Source organism: Triturus cristatus, chromosome 2_2 (assembly GCF_964204655.1).
Source record: "Triturus cristatus chromosome 2_2, aTriCri1.1, whole genome shotgun sequence".
NCBI classification, from domain to species: domain Eukaryota; kingdom Metazoa; phylum Chordata; class Amphibia; order Caudata; family Salamandridae; genus Triturus; species Triturus cristatus.
Genome location: NC_140582.1, coordinates 79,105,887 through 79,132,883, shown reverse-complemented (window position 1 = coordinate 79,132,883; position 26,997 = coordinate 79,105,887). Strand labels below are relative to the sequence as shown.

General features: G+C 43.8%; 1 protein-coding gene across 2 annotated transcripts in view; it reads right to left on the bottom strand.

Moving 5' to 3' along the window:
• RBPMS (RNA binding protein, mRNA processing factor) overlaps positions 1 to 26,997 on the bottom strand; it is a 653,722-nt gene that overhangs the window by 332,670 nt on the left and 294,055 nt on the right. For both annotated transcript variants that reach the window (XM_085641072.1, XM_085641073.1), the window contains exon 3: positions 3,947 to 3,985. In XM_085641072.1, the coding sequence (XP_085497198.1) occupies positions 3,947 to 3,985 (39 nt within the window). The remainder of the gene's footprint in view (positions 1 to 3,946; positions 3,986 to 26,997) is intronic.

The following is a 26,997-nucleotide window of genomic DNA, read 5'->3' as shown; positions in this document are numbered from 1 at the left end:
TACATCACACCCAAACCTAGATCAGCTTATCAACAAAAATACATCACACCCAAACCTAGACCTGCTTATCAACAAAAGTACATCACACCCAAACCTAGATCAGCTTATCAACAAAAATACATCACACCCAAACCTAGATCTGCTTATCAAAAAAAATACATCACACACAAACCTAGATCAGCTTATCAACAAAAATACCTCACATCCAAACCTAGATCTGCTTATCAACAAAAATACATCACACCCAAACCTAGACCTGCTTATCAACAAAAGTACATCACACCCAAACCTAGATCAGCTTATCAACAAAAATACATCACACCCAAACCTAGACCTGCTTATCAACAAAAGTACATCACACCCAAACCTAGATCAGCTTATCAACAAACATACATCACACCCAAACCTAGACCTGCTTATCAACAAACGTACATCACACCCAAACCTAGATCTGCTTATCAACAAAAACACATCACACCCAAACCTAGACCTGCTTATCAACAAAAGTACATCACACCCAAACCTAGATCAGCTTATCAACAAACATACATCACACCCAAACCTAGACCTGCTTATCAACAAAAGTACAACACACCCAAACCTAGATCAGCTTATCAACAAAAATACATCACACCCAAACCTAGATCAGCTTATCAACAAAAATACATCACACCCAAACCTAGATCTGCTTATCAAAAAAAATACATCACACCCAAACCTAGATCAGCTTATCAACAAAAATACATCACACCCAAACCTAGATCAGCTTATCAACAAAAATACCTCACATCCAAACCTAGATCTGCTTATCAACAAAAATACATCACACCCAAACCTAGACCTGCTTATCAACAAAAATACATCACACCCAAACCTAGACCTGCTTATCAACAAAAGTACATCACACCCAAACCTAGATCAGCTTATCAACAAAAATACATCACACCCAAACCTAGACCTGCTTATCAACAAAAGTACATCACACCCAAACCTAGATCAGCTTATCAACAAAAATACATCACACCCAAACCTAGACCTGCTTATCAACAAAAGTACATCACACCCAAACCTAGATCAGCTTATCAACAAACATACATCACATCCAAACCTAGACCTGCTTATCAACAAAAGTACATCACACCCAAACCTAGATCAGCTTATCAACAAAAATACATCACACCCAAACCTAGATCAGCTTATCAACAAAAATACATCACACCCAAACCTAGATCTGCTTATCAAAAAAAATACATCACACCCAAACCTAGATCAGCTTATCAACAAAAATACATCACACCCAAACCTAGATCAGCTTATCAACAAAAATACCTCACATCCAAACCTAGATCTGCTTATCAACAAAAATACATCACACCCAAACCTAGACCTGCTTATCAACAAAAGTACATCACACCCAAACCTAGATCAGCTTATCAACAAAAATACATCACACCCAAACCTAGACCTGCTTATCAACAAAAGTACATCACACCCAAACCTAGATCAGCTTATCAACAAAAATACATCACACCCAAACCTAGACCTGCTTATCAACAAAAGTACATCACACCCAAACCTAGATCAGCTTATCAACAAAAATACATCACACCCAAACCTAGATCTGCTTATCAAAAAAAATACATCACACACAAACCTAGATCAGCTTATCAACAAAAATACATCACATCCAAACCTAGATCAGCTTTTCAACAAAAATACATCACACCCAAACCTAGATCAGCTTATCAACAAAAATACATCACACCCAAACCTAGATCAGCTTATCAACAAAAATACATCACACCCAAACCTAGATCTGCTTATCAAAAAAAATACATCACACCCAAACCTAGATCAGCTTATCAACAAAAATACATCACACCCAAACCTAGATCAGCTTATCAACAAAAATACATCACATCCAAACCTAGATCAGCTTATCAATAAAAATACATCACACCCAAACCTAGATCAGCTTATCAACAAAAATACATCACACCCAAACCTAGATCTGCTTATCAACAATAATACATCACACCCAAACCTAGATCAGCTTATCAACAAACATACATCACACCCAAACCTAGACCTGCTTATCAACAAAAGTACATCACACCCAAACCTAGATCAGCTTATCAACAAAAATACATCACACCCAAACCTAGATCAGCTTATCAACAAAAATACATCACACCCAAACCTAGATCTGCTTATCAAAAAAAATACATCACACCCAAACCTAGATCAGCTTATCAACAAAAATACATCACACCCAAACCTAGATCAGCTTATCAACAAAAATACCTCACATCCAAACCTAGATCTGCTTATCAACAAAAATACATCACACCCAAACCTAGACCTGCTTATCAACAAAAATACATCACACCCAAACCTAGACCTGCTTATCAACAAAAGTACATCACACCCAAACCTAGATCAGCTTATCAACAAAAATACATCACACCCAAACCTAGACCTGCTTATCAACAAAAGTACATCACACCCAAACCTAGATCAGCTTATCAACAAAAATACATCACACCCAAACCTAGACCTGCTTATCAACAAAAGTACATCACACCCAAACCTAGATCAGCTTATCAACAAACATACATCACATCCAAACCTAGACCTGCTTATCAACAAAAGTACATCACACCCAAACCTAGATCAGCTTATCAACAAAAATACATCACACCCAAACCTAGATCAGCTTATCAACAAAAATACATCACACCCAAACCTAGATCTGCTTATCAAAAAAAATACATCACACCCAAACCTAGATCAGCTTATCAACAAAAATACATCACACCCAAACCTAGATCAGCTTATCAACAAAAATACCTCACATCCAAACCTAGATCTGCTTATCAACAAAAATACATCACACCCAAACCTAGACCTGCTTATCAACAAAAGTACATCACACCCAAACCTAGATCAGCTTATCAACAAAAATACATCACACCCAAACCTAGACCTGCTTATCAACAAAAGTACATCACACCCAAACCTAGATCAGCTTATCAACAAAAATACATCACACCCAAACCTAGACCTGCTTATCAACAAAAGTACATCACACCCAAACCTAGATCAGCTTATCAACAAAAATACATCACACCCAAACCTAGATCTGCTTATCAAAAAAAAAACATCACACACAAACCTAGATCAGCTTATCAACAAAAATACATCACATCCAAACCTAGATCAGCTTTTCTACAAAAATACATCACACCCAAACCTAGATCAGCTTATCAACAAAAATACATCACACCCAAACCTAGATCAGCTTATCAACAAAAATACATCACACCCAAACCTAGATCTGCTTATCAAAAAAATACATCACACCCAAACCTAGATCAGCTTATCAACAAAAATACATCACACCCAAACCTAGATCAGCTTATCAACAAAAATACATCACATCCAAACCTAGATCAGCTTATCAATAAAAATACATCACACCCAAACCTAGATCAGCTTATCAACAAAAATACATCACACCCAAACCTAGATCTGCTTATCAACAAAAATACATCACACCCAAACCTAGATCAGCTTATCAACAAATATACATCACACCCAAACCTAGATCTGCTTATCAACAAAAATACATCACACCCAAACTTAGATCTGCTTATCAACAAAAATACATCAGCTGTTCTAAGACAGTCTCCTACATATCGCAGCTCGCAGACAGCACCAGACTCTGGCCTGCGACGAAATCCTCGAAACAGGGGCGAGGAAATACCAAATACATTGGCGCTGCAAAGCAATACCAATGGTAGAGTATTTGATATATAAATATGTATAGGATAACATCACAAACAAACTATACCATGAGATGATATAGCGTAATATAAATTCAAAGAACATACTGCATTTATGAAAATCAAGAATAAGAAACACTTCCTGTTGAATCAATTCTTACCTGTTTCGATGTGAGCTTTATAAGGGAACCTTCATAGCCCTAAAATGATGACAAAAAATACAGTAAATACTCAAAAATGCACAATGCGACAGGCTTACTTTTGCACAATGATGAATTAATTTGCCTCCTCCAGAAAGTCTTCCTGTTTTAGGCTGGCTTTCTCATTCTTTGACTGGTGTGCATACTTTATTGCCCCTCACGCTATAGAGTGCTTCATTTATGCCAGTGGTTGCTGGTGGACACCCCTTTCACTTATTTCAGAGGCCAGGAATCTTTTCAACCTCACTCACTGCCTTGGTCCCTGGTCTGGTGCTGACTTAACTTACATTAGCTAGAGATGGCAGATCAGTCCCTCTTTTATGACTGCTACAGTCATGGAAACAGAAGAACCAACCCCATTACAAGAACTCATCATGTCTGCATCATTTCAAATAGTTCAATTCCAGGCACTATTTGTACATGAAAAATGATCATTTTGTACAATTGTACCTTAACACAGTCTAAAAACTCTTTATTTATGGCCATCATTTGTCAAATAAATTAAAGCAGTAGGTGCAGGGATTATAACAGAACATTATGTCATGAAAGCTGTAGTATATATGCATTTATCAAACACTGTACATCCGCTCAAAAACCTTCAGCCGAATTGTTAGACTACTGTGAAACGATTGACCCACAAAACAAGTTCAATTTCACAACCCATCCTAAAAGCATCACCCTACTTACATCTATTAGAACAATGTATACCGGAGATATCACATAATAAACCTCTCATTCCCACCCTGCTAAAGAGGCCATTAGTGTTTTAGCCCATCAACCAGGTATGGTTCCAATATGTGCATTGAGTTTAGAATATAACATAAATAGCCCGGCATACATCCTTGGATGTGGAAACAGTTGGTATTGTTTTAGACTGAAAGTGTTCCAGATCATTACAAAGAGCTGCATGTGTAGGACATGTAGAAGGAGATAGGGGTGTGTATTCCTACCATGAAGGAGCAAATGTCCATTTTGACGACAGTAAAGGAAGTCCCAAGAGCTTCTGGACCTTTTGCGAAATTCTTTAATGTAAACAATCAGGTATACTAAATGATTGAGTTCCAAATAGTGGGAAATAATGTTCTCTACATTCCATTGTATTCAAAGTATGTAGTTTTGTGTCTGAGGACAACACCAAGACAGGTATAAAAACTATGTGCTGGGGTGCTGCTACACCAACTGCAACACTCTGAAATCTTAAGCCAAAACATATGCATGATTTGCATAGAGTGGTAGAATAACTGAACTGTCACTCTGGGCGGAGGTCGCCTGCACATCATATTCGCGGACCTCCACCATGGCTTTGAGTAAGTAACTAGTCCAACCTTATGGTGGGTGCTGCAGGAGTTGGGGTGCCTAATTACTTACAAGATATTATAATGCGGCTGCACAACAATAACTACGTATAGGTCAGGGGTGAGAAGGCGGGTGAGCTTACAGAGCCATTTCCTGTAAATAGAGGGGTGAGGCAGGGGTGTGTACTTGCCCCCACGCTATTCTCACTCTTCATCAATGGCCTTATAAAGCACTTAGACCAGGGTGACAATGATGCTCCTAAACTGGCAGACATGAGGATCCCTGCCCTCGTTCACCGATGACACCCTCCTCTCGAAGTCACCCATGGGCCTTCAAATATTACTGGACCACTTTGGAAATGTGTGCATAGAGCGGGTCCTCGAAATAAATGTGTCCAAAACCAAATTTATGGTAATAAACCCAGGTCATACATTCAGGGTAAATCCGACACTGGAGAGAGTGCAGACATTTACTTATCTGGGTATCACATTAACAGAGCAGGCGGGGTGGCAGGCACATATTATGCAGCGCAGATTAATACTAGAGCAAGTTGCAGGATGTATTATAAAGATAGCCCATAATTCTGTGATCGAACCGGCAATTCAGGTTGACTACCACCAAGCCCTGGTGACGGCCACGTATGTTGTGGAACTGTGGGGCCATCTAAATGTTTCTTCGCTAGAATTGGAGGAAAAGCGATTCATGCAAGCATTAGTGGGTGTCCCTATAGGTAGGCCTTTGCTACCTCTTAGGTTTGGTCTTGGGTTGAGACCCCTTTCAAACAAAACTGGCCTTTGTCCCATCTTTTTTTGGCGAAGGATCTGGGCCACTCCAGAGCTCTGTTCATACCAAGATGGAATAGAAGAAATACTCAGGCTGGTGGGCGCGAGTAACATCCCTTGAATTAAGTACATTAAAGCCACCTTTGGAGAGATTGGGTTACCATCATTGTGGAATTCCCCGAGAGAGGCTAGGTCAATTTACAAATAGTAACATTAAATTAGCATATTGGCAGCACCTAGAGACCTTAAGTCACTGCAATGCCTGACATGGTTCTCTGACCGTTTCCTTTCTCTTGATTAAAGGCACACTCACTAGAGAAGATTTCATGGATGAGATTGAACCCCTGAAATGAGGCGCTTCTTCCTGTTATTCCGCTATGGGACGATACCCCTCCGTTCATTCACAGCAAAAGGGCCAAATCCCCTACGGCAGATGAACAGCTGTGCCTAGCGTGTGGGGCCGCTAAGCAGACTTCAGAACACGTATTGTTTTTCTGCCCAGCCTACATAGATAGTAGGCAGGGTTGGATTTTACCACTTTGTCGGAATTTGGGGATTAGAAAACATAAGAATGCCCTGAGGATTTTAAAAACTGACCTTAGCAAACCATTGGTTTTTGCACTCTCCCGTGGCCTGCTTGTATGTGGAATACCAGGGCCACATTTAGTGTCTCAAACGGCTGAATATCTAGTGCTATTGTGTTAATGTACATAAATGCAACAAAGCTTGCACTCTTAACATTGTACGCTTTTATCCTGAACCCTATCTCTCTGCAAATACGATAGTTTTAAGGTTGTTTTTAGGTGCATTCACTTTTATAACATGTATTTATTGTATCTTGATTATTTGTGTTTTACTATTGCCAATTTGTGTGATTTTATGGCCTCGAGCTGAAATAAAGGGGTGAACGTATGATAACTGTACGTTGGTTCTATTAATTCATAAGGTTATTTCCTTATTTTGTCTACATTTGCATTACCACTTGCTTTCTTCAATTGGACATGCTAAAGCTGCCGATGATCTAGATTTGGGATCTAGGGAACTGCCAGCTAAGGATCTCACATAAACTTAGGGAATATGTCAGACTCCAATATACCTGCCCCTTAAATGTAATGGCAAATTCCATAGCTTGAAAGTTCCTGGGTGCCACAAGGAACAACTACAGAATACATCTCATTATTTTGTGAGTGCACTAGTAAATAAAGCTATCTAGTGTGTTGCAATGGTATAGTTTGCTGAATGCCTTTTAACTAATTAGTTGGTTGCCAGGAAATAGACTCTCATAATTATGCAGTTTTGGTGACATGGACTAGTGGACCTTCTTAGAGGCGTTGCTTTTAATCTTCTCATGGAGCTGGAGTGTCACCGCCTTTTCTAAGATCTTCCCCGAGAAAGGCAACTGTGTGATCAGATGGTAACTTGTGAAGATGATGTGAGCCATAAGTGACATTTTAGAAGGATCAGAATCTATCCAGTCACAATGAAGTGCCTTGCATTTGGAACCCATTCACAATTTTCATTTAAGGCGTGAAAGCCTTCAGTATCAACACCAGTAGGCACTCTCTTAATAAAACGCAACCATCAAGCATCGGAGAAGCTCTGCCAGATTATTGAGAGAGATGAGGTTGAATGGGGGTCACTTGGGGATGTTCTGCGATGGAATCATAGTTGGGATGTTGGGTGCAGGTGTGCTGCACATGTGATGGTGGATCTTATCAATCCGGCTCAATAAGAAGTTCTTAATGTTGGTGCACTTCAGTTGGATACCTCACTGATGTCAGTCTTATTTGAGTTAGCCTTGACCCCTGGAATAAGCTGTCTGTGTATGATACAGAGACATTTTAGGCTAAAAAAGTCATATTTCTTCTGTGTGCGAATCCACTGGTTGTCTTGAAGTCTCATGAAATGTTTGCTGTAGGAACATTCCTGGGTATCATATTGGTTGCTTCATGATTGCAATGCCCTACCTTGGTCGCTCGGTGCGTTGCTGTGCTGGATGTTGTGGGCTTTTGTGACCAGGCCATCGAGAAGAGGATGTGCAAGGTACATGGGAAGAATCAAGTCTGGTTAATGGTGTGAGATCATGTTTATTGGTGGTGGGGTGGTCTGCCATCTTGGCTGCATGTTTGACTCCAGAGAGCAATCATGAGCATGAAATGAAAGCTGGCTCAATGAGGTGTTTGTTGTGGGTTTTGTTGAGTAAAATGATGATTGGATAATTGAATTGGAAGTGCATGGGTGAAGTGTAGGTTTGTGTCATATTTAAACACATGAGGTGTGGAGAGAGCATTGGGTGAAGAGAAGAGGATGCTATAGGCAATGGAGGCGGTGAACATTGAAAGTGAAGGTGCGTAAATACCTGCCTCGAGTTGGACTGAGTGAATGTACCCAACACCCTTTCCCCTTGATAAAATATTGAAAATAACAAGGCCAAAAGAAGCATTTTACATCTCAATCTTCACATAGAGTGGCTAAAAATGCAGAGGTGCTCTTTGAAACAGGGTTTTTATTGTGTGACACTGCAAGTCTTATTCTCCTCATGCATTTTGGGGCTCACCCTTCCTAAGGAAACTTTGACAAAAAGGTGGCAAAACACTGGATGTTTTACCACAATTTACTCTAGAAATTGGCTAGAGAGTAATATCTATAACAATCAGTAACATCAAGATATAAAACTCATCAGTCTCTTGATTTTTCCGTCCTGTCCATTCAAAGAAGATTTACTGTTATATGTTGTAATTGAGAATCTATTGGGAAGGAGTAGGGTCATAAAACCAAAACTTATGGTTATCCAATAATCTGAAATTGTAGTCAGCAGAACTGGACAGACATTACAAAGCAATACTCCTTCCTAATTACAAAGTGCGGTAGACAGCCCCGGTCAGTGCAGGTAACAGCGGTGAGGCAGTGGGGCCATGTAAGGGGGGATTCCGAGGGACGATGCTGAGGGAAATTTTATAATTTATTTAATTTTCCCTCTGCATTGTCCCTCGGAATCCCCCCTTACACTGCCCTACCGCCCTACCACTGTAACCTGCACGGACCGCGGCTGCATTTTTGACAAATACGTTTCATGCCTTCCCCATCATGGATGTTGGGCCATGATGTCAGGGCTTATATTATGCAAGAAATAGCTAGAGGTATGTTCAGAATGCCCAGAAAATGGCAAGCATGGGCACTATTATGCATAGGATAGCTAGAATATTGGTAAAAAAGACCTCTATATATCAAAGGTGGACACTTATCTTAGGGACAGAAATAATTTTGTCAACACTACCCCAACAAGTATGGGACACTATTATGTGAGGTACGTTGTAGTCAAAATGTTGTCAAGAACAACCACAATAGGGGGCACTAAAGGGCACAGCAGAAAGCTGCCCACACACTAACGAGGTTCTGGTGGCCGGAACTTCACTCCACCACCCAGCGACAGTCAATGGCCTCAAAACACAGCAAAAATGGCCCACATTAAGTGATAAAGTCATCAAGTTGCCATCTGAGACAGATTGGCGGGAAACTTTTTTATTTGTATTTATTTATTTAACATATTTCTAGAGCGCAACGGTCACCTAACAGGTATCCTGGCGCTATAGTAACTATTTAGGGTGGATGAGTTGTCCTGTATTATGATAATTTTCAAGCCATGCCGAACAATGTCAGTGTCACAAAGGGAAAAGCCAGGTTTTAAGGCCCTTCCTGAATTTTAGTAGGTTGGTGGATAGTCTCAGGGTGTCTGGTAGTTGATTTCAGAATCCAACTCTAAGTACAAGGCGAGATCTGCAGTGCAGCAGAGTAGCACATTTTGCAGCACCAGACAGGGCAACCGGCAATTTAGAAGGCGTCAGAACAGGGAAGCTATTGGCAAGCGAAGACCCGGCGGACCTGGGAGAGGTGAGGAGTAGATGGGCTGTGCACGGTAGGTGCCGCGGTGTGCGGTGCAAGCTACAGATCCAGCTATGTGAGTGAGGAAAAGGATGGCATGGGCCTTGGGATAGCTGGACTTGCCTCATCCTTTGCGCCACGGGCGGCAATTGGTGGTCTGCCCTGGTGGCAGTAACTGCATGGGAGGGAGTTGAGTTGTCGGCACCCCTCTGGCTGGACACTCCTGCAACGACCAGATAGCCACTTTTACCATTTACATACTGAACTTGTGCAACTATGCTGAACAACTTACTGGGCACAGAAAACTGTTACTGTGCAGGGGGGGCTTCGTAACAAGGACTCTGCCCAGGCGAGAGGAACAACTTACCCTCTCATAATTTTACATGCGACATAAGGCCTTCATCATGGACAGAGGTTGGAGGCAGAAGTATCAGCGAGATTTGCTGGGGTCACTACAGGACTGCCAGAGTGTTGCTCACCAGGGTGTCCTGCCATACCTGCCTGCATCCATCGTTCTAGCCCCGTTCTGAAGCAGACCCATAATGATTTGATGTCCTCCTGTGAGATCCTAGTCACTGAAATCTGGAACAAGGGCAAGATGGTCTGTGTGCTTCACTCGATCTATCATCCCCCCTGGGATAACCTACGCTTTGTAGAGCAACTGATGGAATCCATCTCGGCTAGCTCAGCCCTCCACCCCAACCATATCTTCCTAGTTGACTTCAACCTTCACTGGAATTGCATGAATGATACACCAGTTTGCTCTCTTAAGTCATTCCTCTCCAACCTCAACTATATACAGGCTTGCAACGGAACCACTCATTCCAAGGGCGCTACCTTCAACCTTATTATAGCTAGAGATCACATCATTCAACTGGATTACATAGTACCATGCAATTGGTCGGATCATCACCAAATCTACTTTCACATCCAGGAAAAGGTATTGCTCAGACAAGGTCAACCTCTCAAAAGCAAACAACTCACTCGTAACCTGAGAGACATCAACATGCCTAACCTCACCAACTTAAGCAAGAATCTTCTAGAACCTCCCGCTAACATGAATATTTTGGAAGAGTTGACAGAACACTACGTCAACGCCATGAAAAATATTCTCGACTCTGCAGACACCCGAAGCAACTCAAAAGGATTCCTTGTAAACAATCCTAACCTTGGTTCAATGGTGCCCTTAATGATGAACGACGCAATTTAAGGCTCTCTGAGAGATGTTGGAGAAATGCCCCCTCCACCTCTAGTCTCAAACAGTTAAGGAAGAAGAGAAGCTCCTATAACAAACACATAATGCTAAAAACCGTCCCAAAAAACTGTTTGATATCATCAAACAACAGGCTAATCCGACTCCTGCAATCAAAACCGCTGGTCCCAGTGAAGAAGACTTCTCAGCGCACCTCTCTGAAAAGTCTAGGAGTATTGATCGGGAGCTGCAACGTGCGGCTACTAACCTGCTGTCGTTGAGCTCCTTGGGTTTGACAGTACCTGTTGCAAAATATATATGTCTATCCATTTAAATTCATATGTATGCACTCACACTAACATGAGGCCCTGAGCTCCAAAGAGCTTCCTATCTGACCTTGACTGGACAAGCTTCCAGCAGCTATTCTGAATCAGCCTTAGAGGTCACTTTCCTTGTCCTGACGTCATCATAAGTTTCCTTATCTGTTTGTGCAAGTTCCTTACACAGTGCCGAGCCAGCCTTTCTGGTCTGCCCATATCTGGCTGTTTATAATTTGCATGGTGCAGACATTGCACATCCATGTTAGCCATATTTGGCTTGGTGCCTTATTCTAGTTCCGCTGACATGGCATTACTAAACTATATAGCACCAAGAAACCTGTCACTCTGGGAAGAAGCAGTCTAAGAGCCCCTAAGGTGGCAGCTCTGACTTCTTCCTTGCTAATTAGTAATGATGCATGCTTTTGGTACCAATAAATAAATGTCACTCTGTTTCTGAGCAAACCTGCTATGTCTGGTGAGTTTCATTCATTTGCTCCTGGGAGGGTGCCAGTATTTCCCCATCAGAATGGTGTCAGAAAGTGGGACATTGGAGAACTGTGATGTCACTAGCCGGTAAGTGAGCTGTAAGCTAAATAACCAACTTGCCTTGCTGCAAGTGACCTTTCAGTCTTTCAATTGCATATTAAACACATAGCATTAATAAAAGGGGCATTGACTGGCATTAAAAATAGACAGGTGACTGTAGAGAATGTTTTTTAAATATTCTCTGTATCAATACACTAATTGATATGTGGCATACACTGCAGGAGAGCCTGGTTTAGAGAATAATTTATGTGTACCTACACATATAAGAAGTAGTGAAACAGACGACTGATAAGAAACTAAGTTACTTTATGTCAATAAATATTGACAAATGGCTAGACCTTTCGAAGGTTTTATAAAAATCCATTGCAGGAGACCCTGTGCTAGGATGGGGTATTGATTTTACCCACAAAAAGAAACCCTCTCAGAATATAGTGAGCGGAGCTTCTGATTTGCGGGTTGCACCGGAACACAGGTAAATGATTTTGAAATATGCGTAGTTATGTCACGGATGAATGACTGCATTTAAATAGGGTATTGATCTTCAGTACTGGACCTCTATGTTTCCTTGAAATGTTTCTTTGATTTATATAAAAAATGGAGCGCATTAGTGCATTAGAAAAGTAAATGAGTTTTATGTGATGTCTCTGGCTGGTCCATAACTGTTGATTTTCCTCTTTTTAACACATTTTATCCACTACCTAACAACTTTTCCTTTGTTGGAGACCTTTTATATTTATCTTTCAGGGTAAGTGCACATTGTGAGTAAACAAAACACATTTCATGAGAGGGGATCTCAGACGAAAATCATGGTAAGCTCACTAGAAAATTGTTTAAAAACTGGCAGGAGGAAAAAAGGCTCAAAACGAATAATCACCAGATAGCCCTGCAGATAAAGGTAAGAATTACACTTTAAATTTCAAAGAATGAATTATATAAAATATGTTCACAGCTGCACGCTACTTTAGAGAGTAAAAGCAGTAACAAAGTATAGATGTGTTAACATTAAATTATTATATTCCCACAATGGTAAAAATTAGAATTAAAAATGGAGGCAGAATTGCCTAGCATTCCATATAAAAAGAGAATGGACTTTGCATACATTGTCCTGTGTTTCATAGAAGATATTTTGTGTTTGTTTATGTACATAATTGATGTATTAAGGAAGGTTCATGTTTTATGTCCCTCTTATAGATGTTATCTCACAACAAATAAAGCGCTCTGAACCTTTGTGTATAGCTAGAACTATATAAAATTAAAAATAATAATTGTAACATGGTAATGTTAAAACTAACTTTTCCTAGGAAAGGGCACTAAATAGGAAAAGAGTAGGCTACACAGAAAGAAAAAAAAGAAAAAATGAATTTTCAAAGTAGCAGTAAAATGTGCACACAGGCCTAGAGTTTCAAAAAGGCTCCTGTGCAAAACGTTACATCACTCTCCTTAGATACATGATATTAAATATTAAAAGCATTCACATTGTGTGAGTAGTTGCTGCTGTATGGGTAAAATGCTAAAATAAAAACGATAGATTTTGGCTGGCTTGGAATGCCTGGGTTTTAATAGAATGAACAGAGCTGAGTCCCAGCACCAGCTGCTGCTTTCTCTCCTGAGAAGTGTAGAAGCTGACACATGCCGGTCATAAAACACAGCTACAGGCACAAGCTCCAAGTTAAGACAGTGGCAACTAGGTTTTAAATTAGTATCAAATAGCACATACAAGCCGTGCCTTAAAGACAGTCTTGAAAGTTTTGAAATATAAGTTGATTATTTTGGATAAAAGAAAAGGGATAAAAGTCAGGACTTTCTTTCCTGCTTTTCCTAAAAATTACATTAGTGGATCTCATACTAAATAATTACTTATTTCTAAAGGGTGAAACAAACTTTCTATGTTTAAGTAAAGCTTCCATGCTTAGTTTCAAAAGAAGTTCTGTAAGTGTTATAAATAAATGCATTTAAAATAAATATTTGCAAAGCGTGCATTCAGATTTCAATGTGCACATTAAGAATTCTATCTCCAACTGGTTAAAATATGTTGGTGCACCACATTAAAAGGTTGAATATTAGTTTATCTACCAACACCAATATTACTGTCTCTTAGTGACAAACTTAAAATGTAGCATGGCCTAATGACTGCACTGTCAAATACAAAGGCTATTAAAAGTCATGCAAAGGGTAGCTTTGGAGACATGTGACTTACATTGCGCACCTTAATGCACAATAGTTCTGGGCACATTATGGCATTCTGAAAGCTGAAATTTTGAGCAAGTTCTTTAAGGACTAGAAAAGCACAGTGCACAAAAATAAAATAAAAAAGCATCCTACCTTTAAAAAATATCAGCACGCAGGCATGGAGCTGGGATGCCCCTTCAGTAAATAGGAGAGTTACTTTGAGCTGTGATGCCCACATGAGAATAGCCTTGCTCAGACAGGGGACAACAGGTTTAAGGGTCAGAGGCCAAGTTCTGTATTTAGAACTGACAACCACTACTGAACGTAAAATGTCCATGCAGGGAGTCTTGGAGCATTTTTTTATCTGAGGTTAGCCACTGTGACTGTACAGCATTTCCTGATGTGTACATGTACATTTATAATTGCGTAAATGCAAGTTGTACATTTAGTCTATATACCTTGTAGTAATAATACAAATAAATAAATAAGCAGGGCTGTATTTGATTGGACGGGGAACATATTCCTTTTCAGCAGATGTGCTTCTATTTTAGTCTACAGCAAATGACACGTGTTATGCAAATGCACACTCCAGTGCCACTTCTTCTAGATAGGAAAAACATAGATATATAATACCTGCTTGTAATGTTGAAGAGTAGTTTAACAACTTAATTCCTTTGTATTAATTACATTTCCTGATTCTAACATTGTAGGATAAAACACTACAGGAATTTACAAATAAGATCATAGCATTTTTTTTAAATTGCTCATTTATGAGAATGTTAAAATGAACTTCGCTCTGATGATGTCTCAGGCTATCATGTGCCTAGGAAAATTAGGGTCAAATTAATGCTCAATTCATGTAAATAATATTCAGGATATCATCATTAGTATTTTAACTACATTTAAGAAATGGAAGAATTTACATAGTTGTTTCAACTAAATTATGGCCTTGATTAAGCCTTCCTGGAACTAGATTGGACACCACATATCTGTTTTAGGTACCATTAGCTAAAGGAATTATTGCATATTATGTTAGGAGTAGATGGGGATATCACTATTTTCTTGAGAAATAATACCTTTGTAGGAGATATGCAGGGTGGGATTTATCTTATTGAATAACATTATCAAGGGGCACAACGTAGATACCAGAGAGTACATAAGAGTAGGGTATCAGTGTTATTTTTGCACAGTGTTTCAGGATGAAGGTATCAGACACGCCCAAGGAGAATGTCATGTTTCCACTAAGGTAGGAGATGTTTCCACTAAGGTGGGAGATAAAGGGATACATTTCACAATTTTTATATAAATAAATATAATGTTTTGCAGCAGTATATATATATTTTTTTAATAAATGGAATTTACTCACAATTACCTAAGGATAGGTTAGAACAGGTCACTTACTGCTTGCAGCTTCAGTAAGGATTCTCTGTTGAATGCACCCCCTGTAGAGCACGTGTGGATATGTTGAGAGATGATGAATTATGCTGTTAGACTGCAGTTTGTTACATATGAAAAGGAAAGGGATGGATGTACACAAAACTAACAAAAAGGTTATAGAACTAGGGAACGGAGAGGTTTGGCAAAATGCCCTCACCATGAAATGATATTTAAAATAAAAAAAAAAAAATTAAAAAGAGAGGGTGGTGAAACTATGATGTCCCCATAAAGTGATAACCTTATGAACTTGTGATTCCATTAGAGCCTGTTGTGCCTGACACCACTACTATATTATTATTTATACCTGGAGAGGCAGAGTATTTTTCCCTCTTCAGTGGGTTTTAGCATTAAAGTCCATCTACAGAGTGAAAGCCTCTTATGCCGTCATGCTGGGATACCCAGTACCCTTCGTTCACTGTGAGTCCCAATGTCCATGCGCAGGCAGTAAAGAGAGACTTGGACCACCTATGCCTGGAAGGTGGTAGCCTCTTCTTGCAGTAGGCTGATGACCTCCTTGTGACATCTCCATCACTTGAGGCTTGTGAAAGCCTGTGAAAAAGACACTGTAGCTCTGCTGAACTACCTCCAGAAGAGAAGCCTCATTGTGAAAATGCCAGTGCTGCCAAAAAGAGGTGACTTACCTGGGTTTTGTGATATTCCAAGGTACATGCCGCATGCCCTCTGACAGAATAAAATTGTTTCAGGGGATTCAGCTCCTGCCCACCAAGAAAGGAATGATATCCTTCCTGGAGATAATGAACTGCTGCCACCAATGGGTCCATGAATGCAGATGCTATGACTAATGAACTTGCAAACTGTTTCAAGAAATTGAAAGAGATATTGTGCACTGCACCATCATAGAGACTGCCTGACTACAAACTGCCTTGACATCTCTGTTTCAGAGCAAAATAACATTGCAAATGAAGTGGTGGTGCACATGGTGTGCTGACACAGCTGGAAAAGAAAGGCCAGTGGGACACAACTATGTGACTTTGCTTTCTGCAGTGAGTAGGGGTCAGCTATGATGGTGGAGAGGATGGCTCTAATTGTGTTGGACTATACTTGTATTGTCTAGGTGCCACATTTGGTACGGTTGTTGTCTAGATCAACACAACACTTTTCTGCTGGCAGGCACACAGATTATAATGGCACCATGTTGTCTAATTGCAATGTCATAATAAGAGGCCCACCTGTTAATTTGGCAAACGTATTACCTGCAATAGGTTATTCTGATGAGATGCATTTTCTTAGAAACAGATAAGACCCCAAAGTAAGTTGGCGTTGAGATTGTAGAAAACGGCACCATGCCAAGATTACACACTATTAGTAAAGACAGACTATAAGTGGTACACTGATGGTTTCTTCAGCAGACTGATAGACACTAATTACAGAGCAGGGTATGCCATAGCAATAGCAGACCACAAAGTTGAAAGTGCAGCTCTGCCACTTGAAACATCTACCCAGTAAGATAAGTTGTATGCTGTAACAAAAGCATGAATACTAGTCAAGTGTAAAACTGTTAACATTTACACTGACACACATTATGCTTTGCAGTTCTTATTTGTGGCCAGCTGTGGAAGTATTACGGATTCATAACAGAAGCAGGGCACCTTATTAAAAATGGTCCTTTAGTAAGCCTACACAGGAGCTTATACTAAGTTAGCCAAAGGTGAGTGCTCCGCCTTACTGCACACCCAAAAACAATGCCTGCTGGAACACCTTCATACTCCCGGACTTGGAGGAGGTATCACATTCATTGGCATCTATCAAACCATCCAACCATTTCAGTGATCCACTCCCCGCTATGCTGCTCAAAGACCTCAACCCGGCCATTCTGCCTCTCTGGTCCAAGATCATCCAACAATCTCTGTTACAGGGGAGGATTCCTGACTGCCTTAAAACGGTGCAAGTCACACCCATCCCCAAGGAGCCAAATGCAGACCTAACTGACCCCAATAACTACTGGCCGATCACCAGCATCATGTCTTTAGTGAAGTTGCTCGAGAAATGCGTCTCCACACAGCTATGCAACCACATCGACAAATTTCAGCTGCTAGACCGACATCAGTCAGGATTTAGACCAGGTCATAGCACAGAAACAGCCCTAACGCACATTGTGGAGAGCTCTGGACCAAGATGCGCCTTGTTTTCTAATTCTTCTGGACTTGTCCTCTGCCTTTGACACTATCAAACATGATAACTTGTTTAACCTTCTGCAATATAGGATGGGGTTATCTGGCCCTGTCTTAAATTGATTCTCCTCCTTCCTACACAACCAAACACAGAGAATCAAAGTCAATCAATCTTTAGCTGCAAAGATTTTCACGTGGATGATGTAATCAGTGATGTCATCACTGATGTCATTTGAGATGTCATTGATGTCACTGACCATGTCATGAATGATGTAATATGTGACGTCATCAGCAGTGCATTGCGGGAGCGTGAGTTATAATTAGCTGAACTAACTATAATTGTCGAATTTCTCAGGTTTTGTACGAGTGAAATGTCCAGCTAACTATAATGTCCCTGAAACCTATGTTTTTTTTTCAGTGAATTTCTAAGATTTTTTAAATGCTAATTTCTAACTATAAGGTGCCTGAAACCTATGTTTTTTTCAGTGAATTTCAAAGGTTTTTTAAATGCTGATTTCTAACATAGCAGTCGCGTTTGCAGAGTGGTGGACAAAGGTGAGTGTGGCCTCCAAACACCTATTAGCAATCCCACTGTGTGGGATTTAGCAGAGGTAACAGGAGGGATAGTTAGCCCCCAACTTCAACCTTGGGGGCCAACTACCCCTTTTATTACCTCCAGTAAGTCCCACAGAGCAGGATTGCTAACTTGTTATATCAGGCCCGCCCCCACCCTGCACCACTGTGCAAAGGCGCCCCCTGGCGCATTGTAAATTGGGGGATTAAGTCCCCCTGAAACCTGAGGGTCCCTGTGGGGCCAACTAGCCCACCACGTACCTCCAGTAAGCGCCACAGAGCTGTGTTGCAGAGAGGTGTAAAAATGGCCGTGGCCTTGAACCACCTCTCTGCAATGCAGCTCTGTGGCGCTTACTTGAGGTACCTGGTGGGCTAGTTGGCCCCCAGGGACCCTCAGGACTGAAGGGGACTTAATTCCCCAATTTACAATGCGTTAGGGGGCGTGTCTGCACAGTTGTTATATCAGGCACCCCTCCCTGCACCACTGTGCAAACATGCCCCCTAGCACGTTGTAAGTTGGAGGATTAAGTCCCCTTGAATCCTGAGGGTCCCTGGGGGCCAACTAGCCCACCAGGAACCTCCAGTAAGCACCACAGAGCTGTGTTGCAGAGAGGTGTAAAAAGAGGCGTGTTCTCGAACCACCTCTCTGCAACGCAGCTCTGTGGCGCCTACTGGAGGTACCTGGTGGGCTAGTTGGCCCCAAGGGACCCTCGGGATTGAAGGGGACTTAATCCCCCAATTTACAACCCCCCAAGGGGCCCATTTGCACACTTGTTATGTTAGGCTCCGCCCCCTCTCTGCATCACTGTGCAAACGCACCCCCTGGCGCATTGTAAGTTAGGGGATAAAGTCCCCTTGAATCCTGAGGGTCCCTGGGGGCCAACTAGCCCACCAGGCACCTCCAGTTAGCTCCACAGAGCTGCGTATTTAAGGGGACTTAATCCCCCAACTAAGAACGCACCAGGGGGCGCGTTTGCAGAGTGCTGCAGGGAGGGGGCAGGCCTCCGGCGAGTTGAGTTTTTTTTTTTGTTTGTTATTCTTATATTCTGGGAGGGGGACTGCATGGCCCCCCTTCCCTGGGCCACTTTTGGCCCCGGTGACCCCATCCCCCAGGGCCTGAGCATTTTGTTTTTCTTTTATTAAAAAGTAACGGGAAGCGGGCCATGTGGCCCCCTTCCTTGGACCACTACTGGCCCCGGGGACCCCATACCCTGGGGCCCGCCCATTCTTTTTTTAAATTAACACAGAGGCTGGCCTTTTGCATTGGGGACCTTGGGGGGAGCCCCAATGCCCCCATGGTCCCGCCGGCTCCCCGCCTCCTGAGGGAGCCGGCATTGCTTTTGAGCATGGGGAGCTGCTAACATGCAGCTCCCCTTGCTCAAAAGCAATCTGCTTTGCTTCATTGAAGCAAGAGTAGGTTTTCCTACCGTGCTCCCGACCTGCCAAAGCAAACAGCAATGTCCCAGGGGAGGTCCCTGCGGCCGCGGGGGACCCAGTGGGTCCCCGCAAATTATTTGGTGAATGCCCCCGGGACCTGGCCCAGCCGGGGGCTTAACACTAATGAGCGCGGAAGTCAGCGCTTCGTTTTTTGTTTTTATTCTCACAGCCGGATTCGCGACCCCAGCGTGAATTCGGCTGATTTTATTTTTACAAAAAAATGCTTTTTTTGGGCCTGGGCGCCCTTGTGGGACCCCCTGAGCAGGCCTAGGGGGTCAGGGTGTTTCTACCCTGCTCCCTTTTCTTCATTTTTCACTTTGTTTCACCTTATTTCTTGTGACTCGGTTACCGAGTCACAAAGTGAAGCTCGTGCCTGGGAGGGTTCGCGAACTCTCCTTGGTGCTCAGATATCGATATTTTTCTTTTAAAAAATTTTCAGGAACTTCTGAATGGATTCACACCATTTAACAACAAGCATTTGCAATGCAACAGGTCTCGCATTTATAAGAGTTTGAGCTATTGGCATTGTAAAATTACAATGCCTTTTATTTATGTTTTGGTTATAAAACAAATAAAAGGCATTGTCATTTACAATGTCAGTAGCATAAACTCGCATAAAAGCAGTGTGTGGAGTGCAGCAGTGTGCGGCGTGCAACAGTGTGCGGCGTGCAGCAGTGTGCGGCGTGCAGCAGTGTGTGGCATGCAGCAGTGTGTGGCGTGCAGCAGTGTGCCGCGTGCAGCAGTGTGCGGCGTGCAGCCGTGTGCGGCGTGCAGCAGTGTGCGGCGTGCAGCAGTGTTTCGTGTAGCAGTGTGAGGCATGCAGCACTGTGACGTGCAGCAGCGTGCAGCAGTGTGCGGCGTGCAGCAGTGTGCGGCGTGCAGCAGTGTGCGGCGTGCAGCAGTGTTTCGTGTAGCGGTGTGAGGCATGCAGCACTGTGGTGTGCAGCGGCGTGCAGCAGTGTGCTGCGTGCAGCAGTGTCATGCAGCATGCAGCAGTGAGTAATGCAGCAGTGTGCAGCAGTGTGTGGCGTGCAGCCGTGTGCCGGTTGCATCAGTGTGTGCCGTGCAGCAGTGTGTGGTGTGCAGCAATGTTTCGTGTAGCAGTGTGTGGCGTGCAGCAGTGTGCGGCGTGCAGCAGTGTGCGGTGTGCAGCAGTGTGTGGCAGTGTGTGGCGTGCAGCCGTGTGAGGCGTGCAGCAGTGTGTGGCGTGCAGCAGTGTGTGGCGTGCAGCAGTGTGAGGCGTGCAGCAGTGTGAGGCGTGCAGCAGTGTGAGGCGTGCAAGGCGTGCAGCAGTGTGATGCGTGCAGCAGTGTGAGGCGTGCAGCAGTGTGTGGCGTGCAGCAGTGTGAGGCGTACAGCAGAGACACGTGGAGGGTGAGGAGAGACACGTAGAGGGTGAGAAGAGACACGTAGAGGGTGAGGAGAGACACGTGTAGGGTGAGGAGAGACACGTGTGGAGGGTGAGGAGAGACACGTGTGGAGGGTGAGGAGGAGACACCTGTGGAGGGTGAGGAGGAGACACATGTGGAGGGTGAGGAGGAGACACGTGAGGAGACACGTGTGGAGGGTGAGGAGAGACATGTGTGAAGGGTGAGGAGAGACACGTGTGGAGGGTGAGGAGAGACGTGGAGGGTGAGGAGAGACACGTGTGGAGGGTGAGGAGAGACACGTGTGGAGGGTGAGGGGAGACACGTGTGGAGGGTGAGGAGAGACATGTGGAGGGTGAGGAGAGACGTGTGGAGGGTGAGGAGAGACGTGTGGAGGGTGAGTAGAGACACGTGGAGGCTGAGGAGAGACATGGAGGGTGAGGAGAGACACGTGGAGGGTGAGGAGAGACACGTGGAGGGTGAGGAGAGACACATGGAGGGTGAGGAGAGACACGTGGAGGGTGAGGAGAAACACGTGGAGGGTGAGGAGAGACACGGAGGGTGAGGAGAGACACGTGTGGAGGGTGAGCTGGAGTATGAGGAGAGAGACATGTGGAGGGTGAGGAGAGACGTGTGGAGGGTGAGGAGAGACATGTGGAGGGTGAGGAGAGACATGTGGAGGGTGAGGAGAGACACGTGGAGGGTGAGCAGAGACACATGTGGAGGGTGAGCAGAGACACGTGTGGAGGGTGAGCAGAGACACGTGTGGAGGGTGAGCAGAGACACGTGTGGAGGGTGAGGAGAGACACGTGTGGAGGGTGAGGAGAGACGTGTGGAGGGTGATGAGGAGAGACACCTGTGGAGGGTGAGGAGAGACGTGTGGAGGGTGAGGAGAGACGTGTGGAGGGTGAGGAGAGACACGTGGAGGGTGAGGAGAGACACGTGTGGAGGGTGAGGAGAGACACGTGGAGGGTGAGGAGAGACGTGGAGGGTGAGGAGAGACACGTGGAGGGTGAGGAGGGTGAGGTGGAGGGTGAGGAGAGACACGTGGAGGGTGAGGTGGAGGGTGAGGAGAAACAGAGTTGGAGGGTGAGGAGAGACGGAGGTGGAGGGTGAGGAGAGACGGAGGTGGAGGGTGAGGAGAGACGGAGGTGGAGGGTGACGTGAGACGGAGGTGGAGCGAGAGGAGAGACGGAGGTGGAGAGTGAGGAGAGACCGAGGTGGAGGGTGAGGAGAGATCGAGGTGGAGGGTAAGGAGAGACCGAGGTGGAGGGTAAGGAGAGACCGAGGTGGAGGGTAAGGAGAGACCGAGTTGGAAGGGAATCAGAAGTGGAGGAGAGAGAGAGGTGGAGGGTGAGGAGAGACAGTGGTGGAGTGGGGGGGAGGGGAGGATTTCACTTTTACTTCATCTCCTAGTGTAAAGTAACGCCCCCACCCCACAGGCCCTGCCGGGGCCGAGAGCAGATCACTGTTCGCATCAGCCGTCACCCGAGACCGCTCCGTACTTGTTGGTAAATAGAGGTTGACTATCTGTTGATAATGGGATTCACTTGAGGGGCTGACTTACCTCCTCCACCCCCAGGGCCAACACTGAGAAGGCATCAGAGACCTGGTGCTGCCTATGCTGCAGTACTGCGAGAGAGAGGGATGGGGGGGCGGGCAGAGGAAGAGGAGTGGGGTTAGAGAAGGGACAGGTGGGGAGAGAAAGAGGAGAGAAGGGACAGAGACAGAAAAGGAGCAAAAAAAGAATTAGAGAGAGTAAAGAGGAGAGTTGGGGAAAATGAAAACATTAAGAGAGAACATGTAGCAAAGAGGTGGAGAGAGAAGATGGGAGAGAGTAAGGACGCAGCCAAGAGATAGGGCAGAGACAAAAAGAATCGAAACAATAAAAAAGTATTGTTGGAGTGCTTATTTTTTGTGCAAAGACTGTTTTTTGCTTACCTTGCCCTTGAAATGTTTTTGGTGCTAGTGGTACCTTGACGGCAGCTCTGGGCTTAAGTTATTTAAGTGTTTGAAGAGTTGCAGAGGGGTTTTTAGTCGCTTCTCTGATCGTTTCATAGTCATTCTTAGGAATAAGTTATCCCATATACTTTTAGTGTATTTTATACGGTTACAGCTTTTATACAAGAGTAATGTTTCCTTGCGATAGTCACCTTTTGTCATTCACTCTGGGTATGGAGGCCTCTCAATCGGTGGATCTAAATTAGTAAAATTGCTGCCACAGTTTTCAGATTGCTGCAGCTTAATAGGTTTGCATGTGACAGCAGGCAATATCTTTTCATATATGTGGACCCCCCTCACCCCCGATGATATAAACAACCTACCTCTTCAAGCTTTAAGAAGGTGTTGCTAGGTAGCTGATGCTAGTTTTTTAGTTGTGGAATTTGTTTTAATGAAAAAATGAAATTAAGTTGCCATTTATGTAAAGTTTGTGGGCGCTTATTAGTGGGTTTTTTCAAGGTATGTGAAGGTAATGCATACTTTGTGAGGTCAACTTTATTTTCTCACCCTGCACTGTTGCAGCGGATTGTTTGTTTCTCACCAGATGCAACCAATGAATGTTATTCATAGTGTTTCTGCTTTGAACAAGAAGTTGTTAAAATAGCGGACTCAGTGAGCTGAACATCAATGGCGGAGATCTGTGTATAACCTGTAGTTCGTAAGTTTAAATGCTGACTGTCAACCCAAATGAAGTTGATAAAAGGACATCTTTGAGTTGGATAATTAAGGCTCATTTGATTTCAGCATGGACAGACAATTTGGTTTATGGCCGTATAATCCAAATGGCTCTATTTCTTTCCCAAAAGAATAATACATATTTTTTTTGTAGTCTGTTCCGCACGAATCAAATCCTAACAAGTAGTTACAGCTTGTTTAGTAGCTGTGTATTGAGCTTTGTAAATGATTGATGAATATTGATTATATCATAGGAGATACCTGTTAAAATCTTGCTTCAAATGTGCATTTTCAGACTTGTGAAATGTTATCTTTCAGCACAGAATACTACAGAAGGATGGCGAGAGGAACTGTCTGGGTCAGAGAGTGGACTCTTAAGTGGCTTGCAAATGTAACATAACCCAGCCCCCATTTAAAGTAACCTCACCTGCTTTAGTCAGATGCACCCAAATCTGATGTAGGCAATGAACAGTTCCGTGGTCACTCTTCCTTAATATTCTCACTGAAAGCATTAGCCCATTACATAAAGTTGTCTCCAATCCGTGAAGTAACCGCAGTGTAACATAGCGTTGCGCTTAACATCAGTGCCTGCAAAGTAGCTTAATCCTTATTTTATCCAAACATCAAAGCGGCGAAAGTGAAAGTAATGGAGCAAAGCATCAAAGGGCTGGGTGAGAAGGGAGGGGGGAATGCAAGGGTCAAAGCGGCTAAAGTGAAAGTAATCGAGCAGAGCATCAAAGGGCTGGGTGAGAAGGGAGGGGGGAATGCAAGGAGCAGCTGTGCACGTGCACGCCATCGTGCACTCAAGCCCTAGGCCAGCAAAACCATGTGGGTAGCACTTTTGAAAGCCCACTTACAAAATGTCTCAAAGAGACAGCTTTCGCTGTCTCAGCGAGACCTAAAAAGGGCGCAGTCTAAACCAAGACCTACCTTTTTGCCAAATTTGGTGTAATTACGTTCAGCAGGTCGAGCTGTAGCCTGTAATAAAGTTCCTATGAAAAATAACATGGAGAAAACGCGCTTTGGGATCCCCTTTTATCTCGGCCCCCGCTTGACGAACCACCCCGATCACTGTGCAAACGCACCCCCTGGCGCATTGTAAGTTAGGGGATAAAGTCCCCTTGAATCCTGAGGGTCCCTGGGGGCCAACTAGCCCACCAGGCACCTCCAGTTAGCTCCACAGAGCTGCGTATTTAAGGGGACTTAATCCCCCAACTAAGAACGCACCAGGGGGCGCGTTTGCAGAGTGCTGCAGGGAGGGTGCAGGCCTCCGGCGAGTTGCGTTTTTTTTTTTGTTTGTTATTCTTATATTCTGGGAGGGGGACTGCATGGCCCCCCTTCCCTGGGCCAATTTTGGCCCTGGTGACCCCATCCCCCAGGGCCTGAGCATTTTGTTTTTCTTTTATTAAAAAGTAACGGGAAGGGGGCCATGTGGCCCCCTTCCTTGTACCACTACTGGCCCCGGGGACCCCATACCCTGGGGCCCGCCCATTCTTTTTTTAAATTAACACAGAGGGGGGACGCGTGGCCCCCCTCCGGGGCCACTCCTGGCCCTGGGAGACCATCCCCCGGGGCTGGCCTTTTGCATTGGGGACCTTGGGGGGAGCCCCAATGCCCCCATGGTCCCGCCGGCTCCCCGCCTCCTGAGGGAGCCGGCATTGCTTTTGAGCATGGGGAGCTGCTAATATGCAGCTCCCCTTGCTCAAAAGCAATCTGCTTTGCTTCATTGAAGCAAGAGTAGGTTTTCCTACCGTGCTCCCGACCTGCCATAGCAAACAGCAATGTCCCGGGGGAGGTCCCTGCGGCTGCGGGGGACCCAGTGGGTCCCCGCAAATTATTTGGTGAATGCCCCCGGGACCTGGCCCAGCCGGGGGCTTAACACTAATGAGCGCGGAAGTCCGCGCTTCGTTTTTTGTTTTTATTCTCACAGCCGGATTCGCGACCCCAGCGCGAATTCGGCTGATTTTATATTTACAAAAAAATGCTTTTTTTGGGCCTGGGCGCCCTTGTGGGACCCCCTGAGCAGGCCTAGGGGGTCAGGGTGTTTCTACCCTGCCCCCTTTTCTTCATTTTTCACTTTGTGTCACCTTATTTCTTGTGACTCGGTTACCGAGTCACAAAGTGAAGCTCGTGCCTGGGAGGGTTTGAGAACCCTCCTTGGTGCTCAGATATCGATATTTTTCTTTTTAAAATTTTTCAGGAACTTCTGAATGGATTCACACCATTTAACAAAAAGGGCGCAGTCTAAACCAAGACCTACCTTTTTGTCAAATTTGGTGTAATTACGTTCAGCAGGTCGAGCTGTAGCCTGTAATAAAGTTCCTATGAAAAATAACATGGAGAAAACGCGCTTTGGGATCCCCTTTTATCTCGGGCCCCCGCTTGACGAACCACCCCGAAACTTTCAACACACAAACTGAGCAGTCCAACCCTGTTTTTGGGAAGATTTCACGAAGATTTGTCAAACAGCGCCAAAGATATTGGCAAATCAAAAAACGCTTTTCCTATGGAAACTAGGTCCTAACTATAACTACCTACTGGCGACCGCCAGTAGGTAATATATATATAGATAGATAAAATATGATGAGAATATTAATAAAGTATGCCTCAAAAGACCGCGATAAAACTCTGACCGAAATAAACATATTGGAAGAAGATCTAAAAAAAACTTGTGGGCGATGAAGATATGCAAAAATTCCAAATAGAATTAAACGCACGTCTGGTTAAATACGAGCAATCTATAACGGAAAGAAAAGCGATAAAATTTCAGCGGGACCGTCAAGATAATCAGAGAGGGCAAATTTATACGTTTGCAAGCCGATTTGACAACATCAGGAAACAAAGGCTTTCCAAAGCCAGTAGCACCCTGGGAACACAATCAACAAGAGGAGCTAGTGGACGCGGTGAAACATCTGATACAAGCTCATTTGTCAGCTCTGATATTGAAACAGCCTCAGAAGATGGTGCGAGTATGGTGAACGAAATCTCAAACCCGCCAACAATCATTGAAGAGTTTGGTTTTTTATATCAGGACCGGACTCAGGGTGTCAGAACGAATTTTCAAAATCAAAGAAAAGGAAATTGCGGAAACGGAAAAACAGAAGGGGTGGGCATGGAACTCCGATCAGGCAAGAAGAAGAAAGAAGTACATCAACGGAAGAATTGGAAAAAGTAGAAACAGTAATTAATCTGTCCAATCTGAC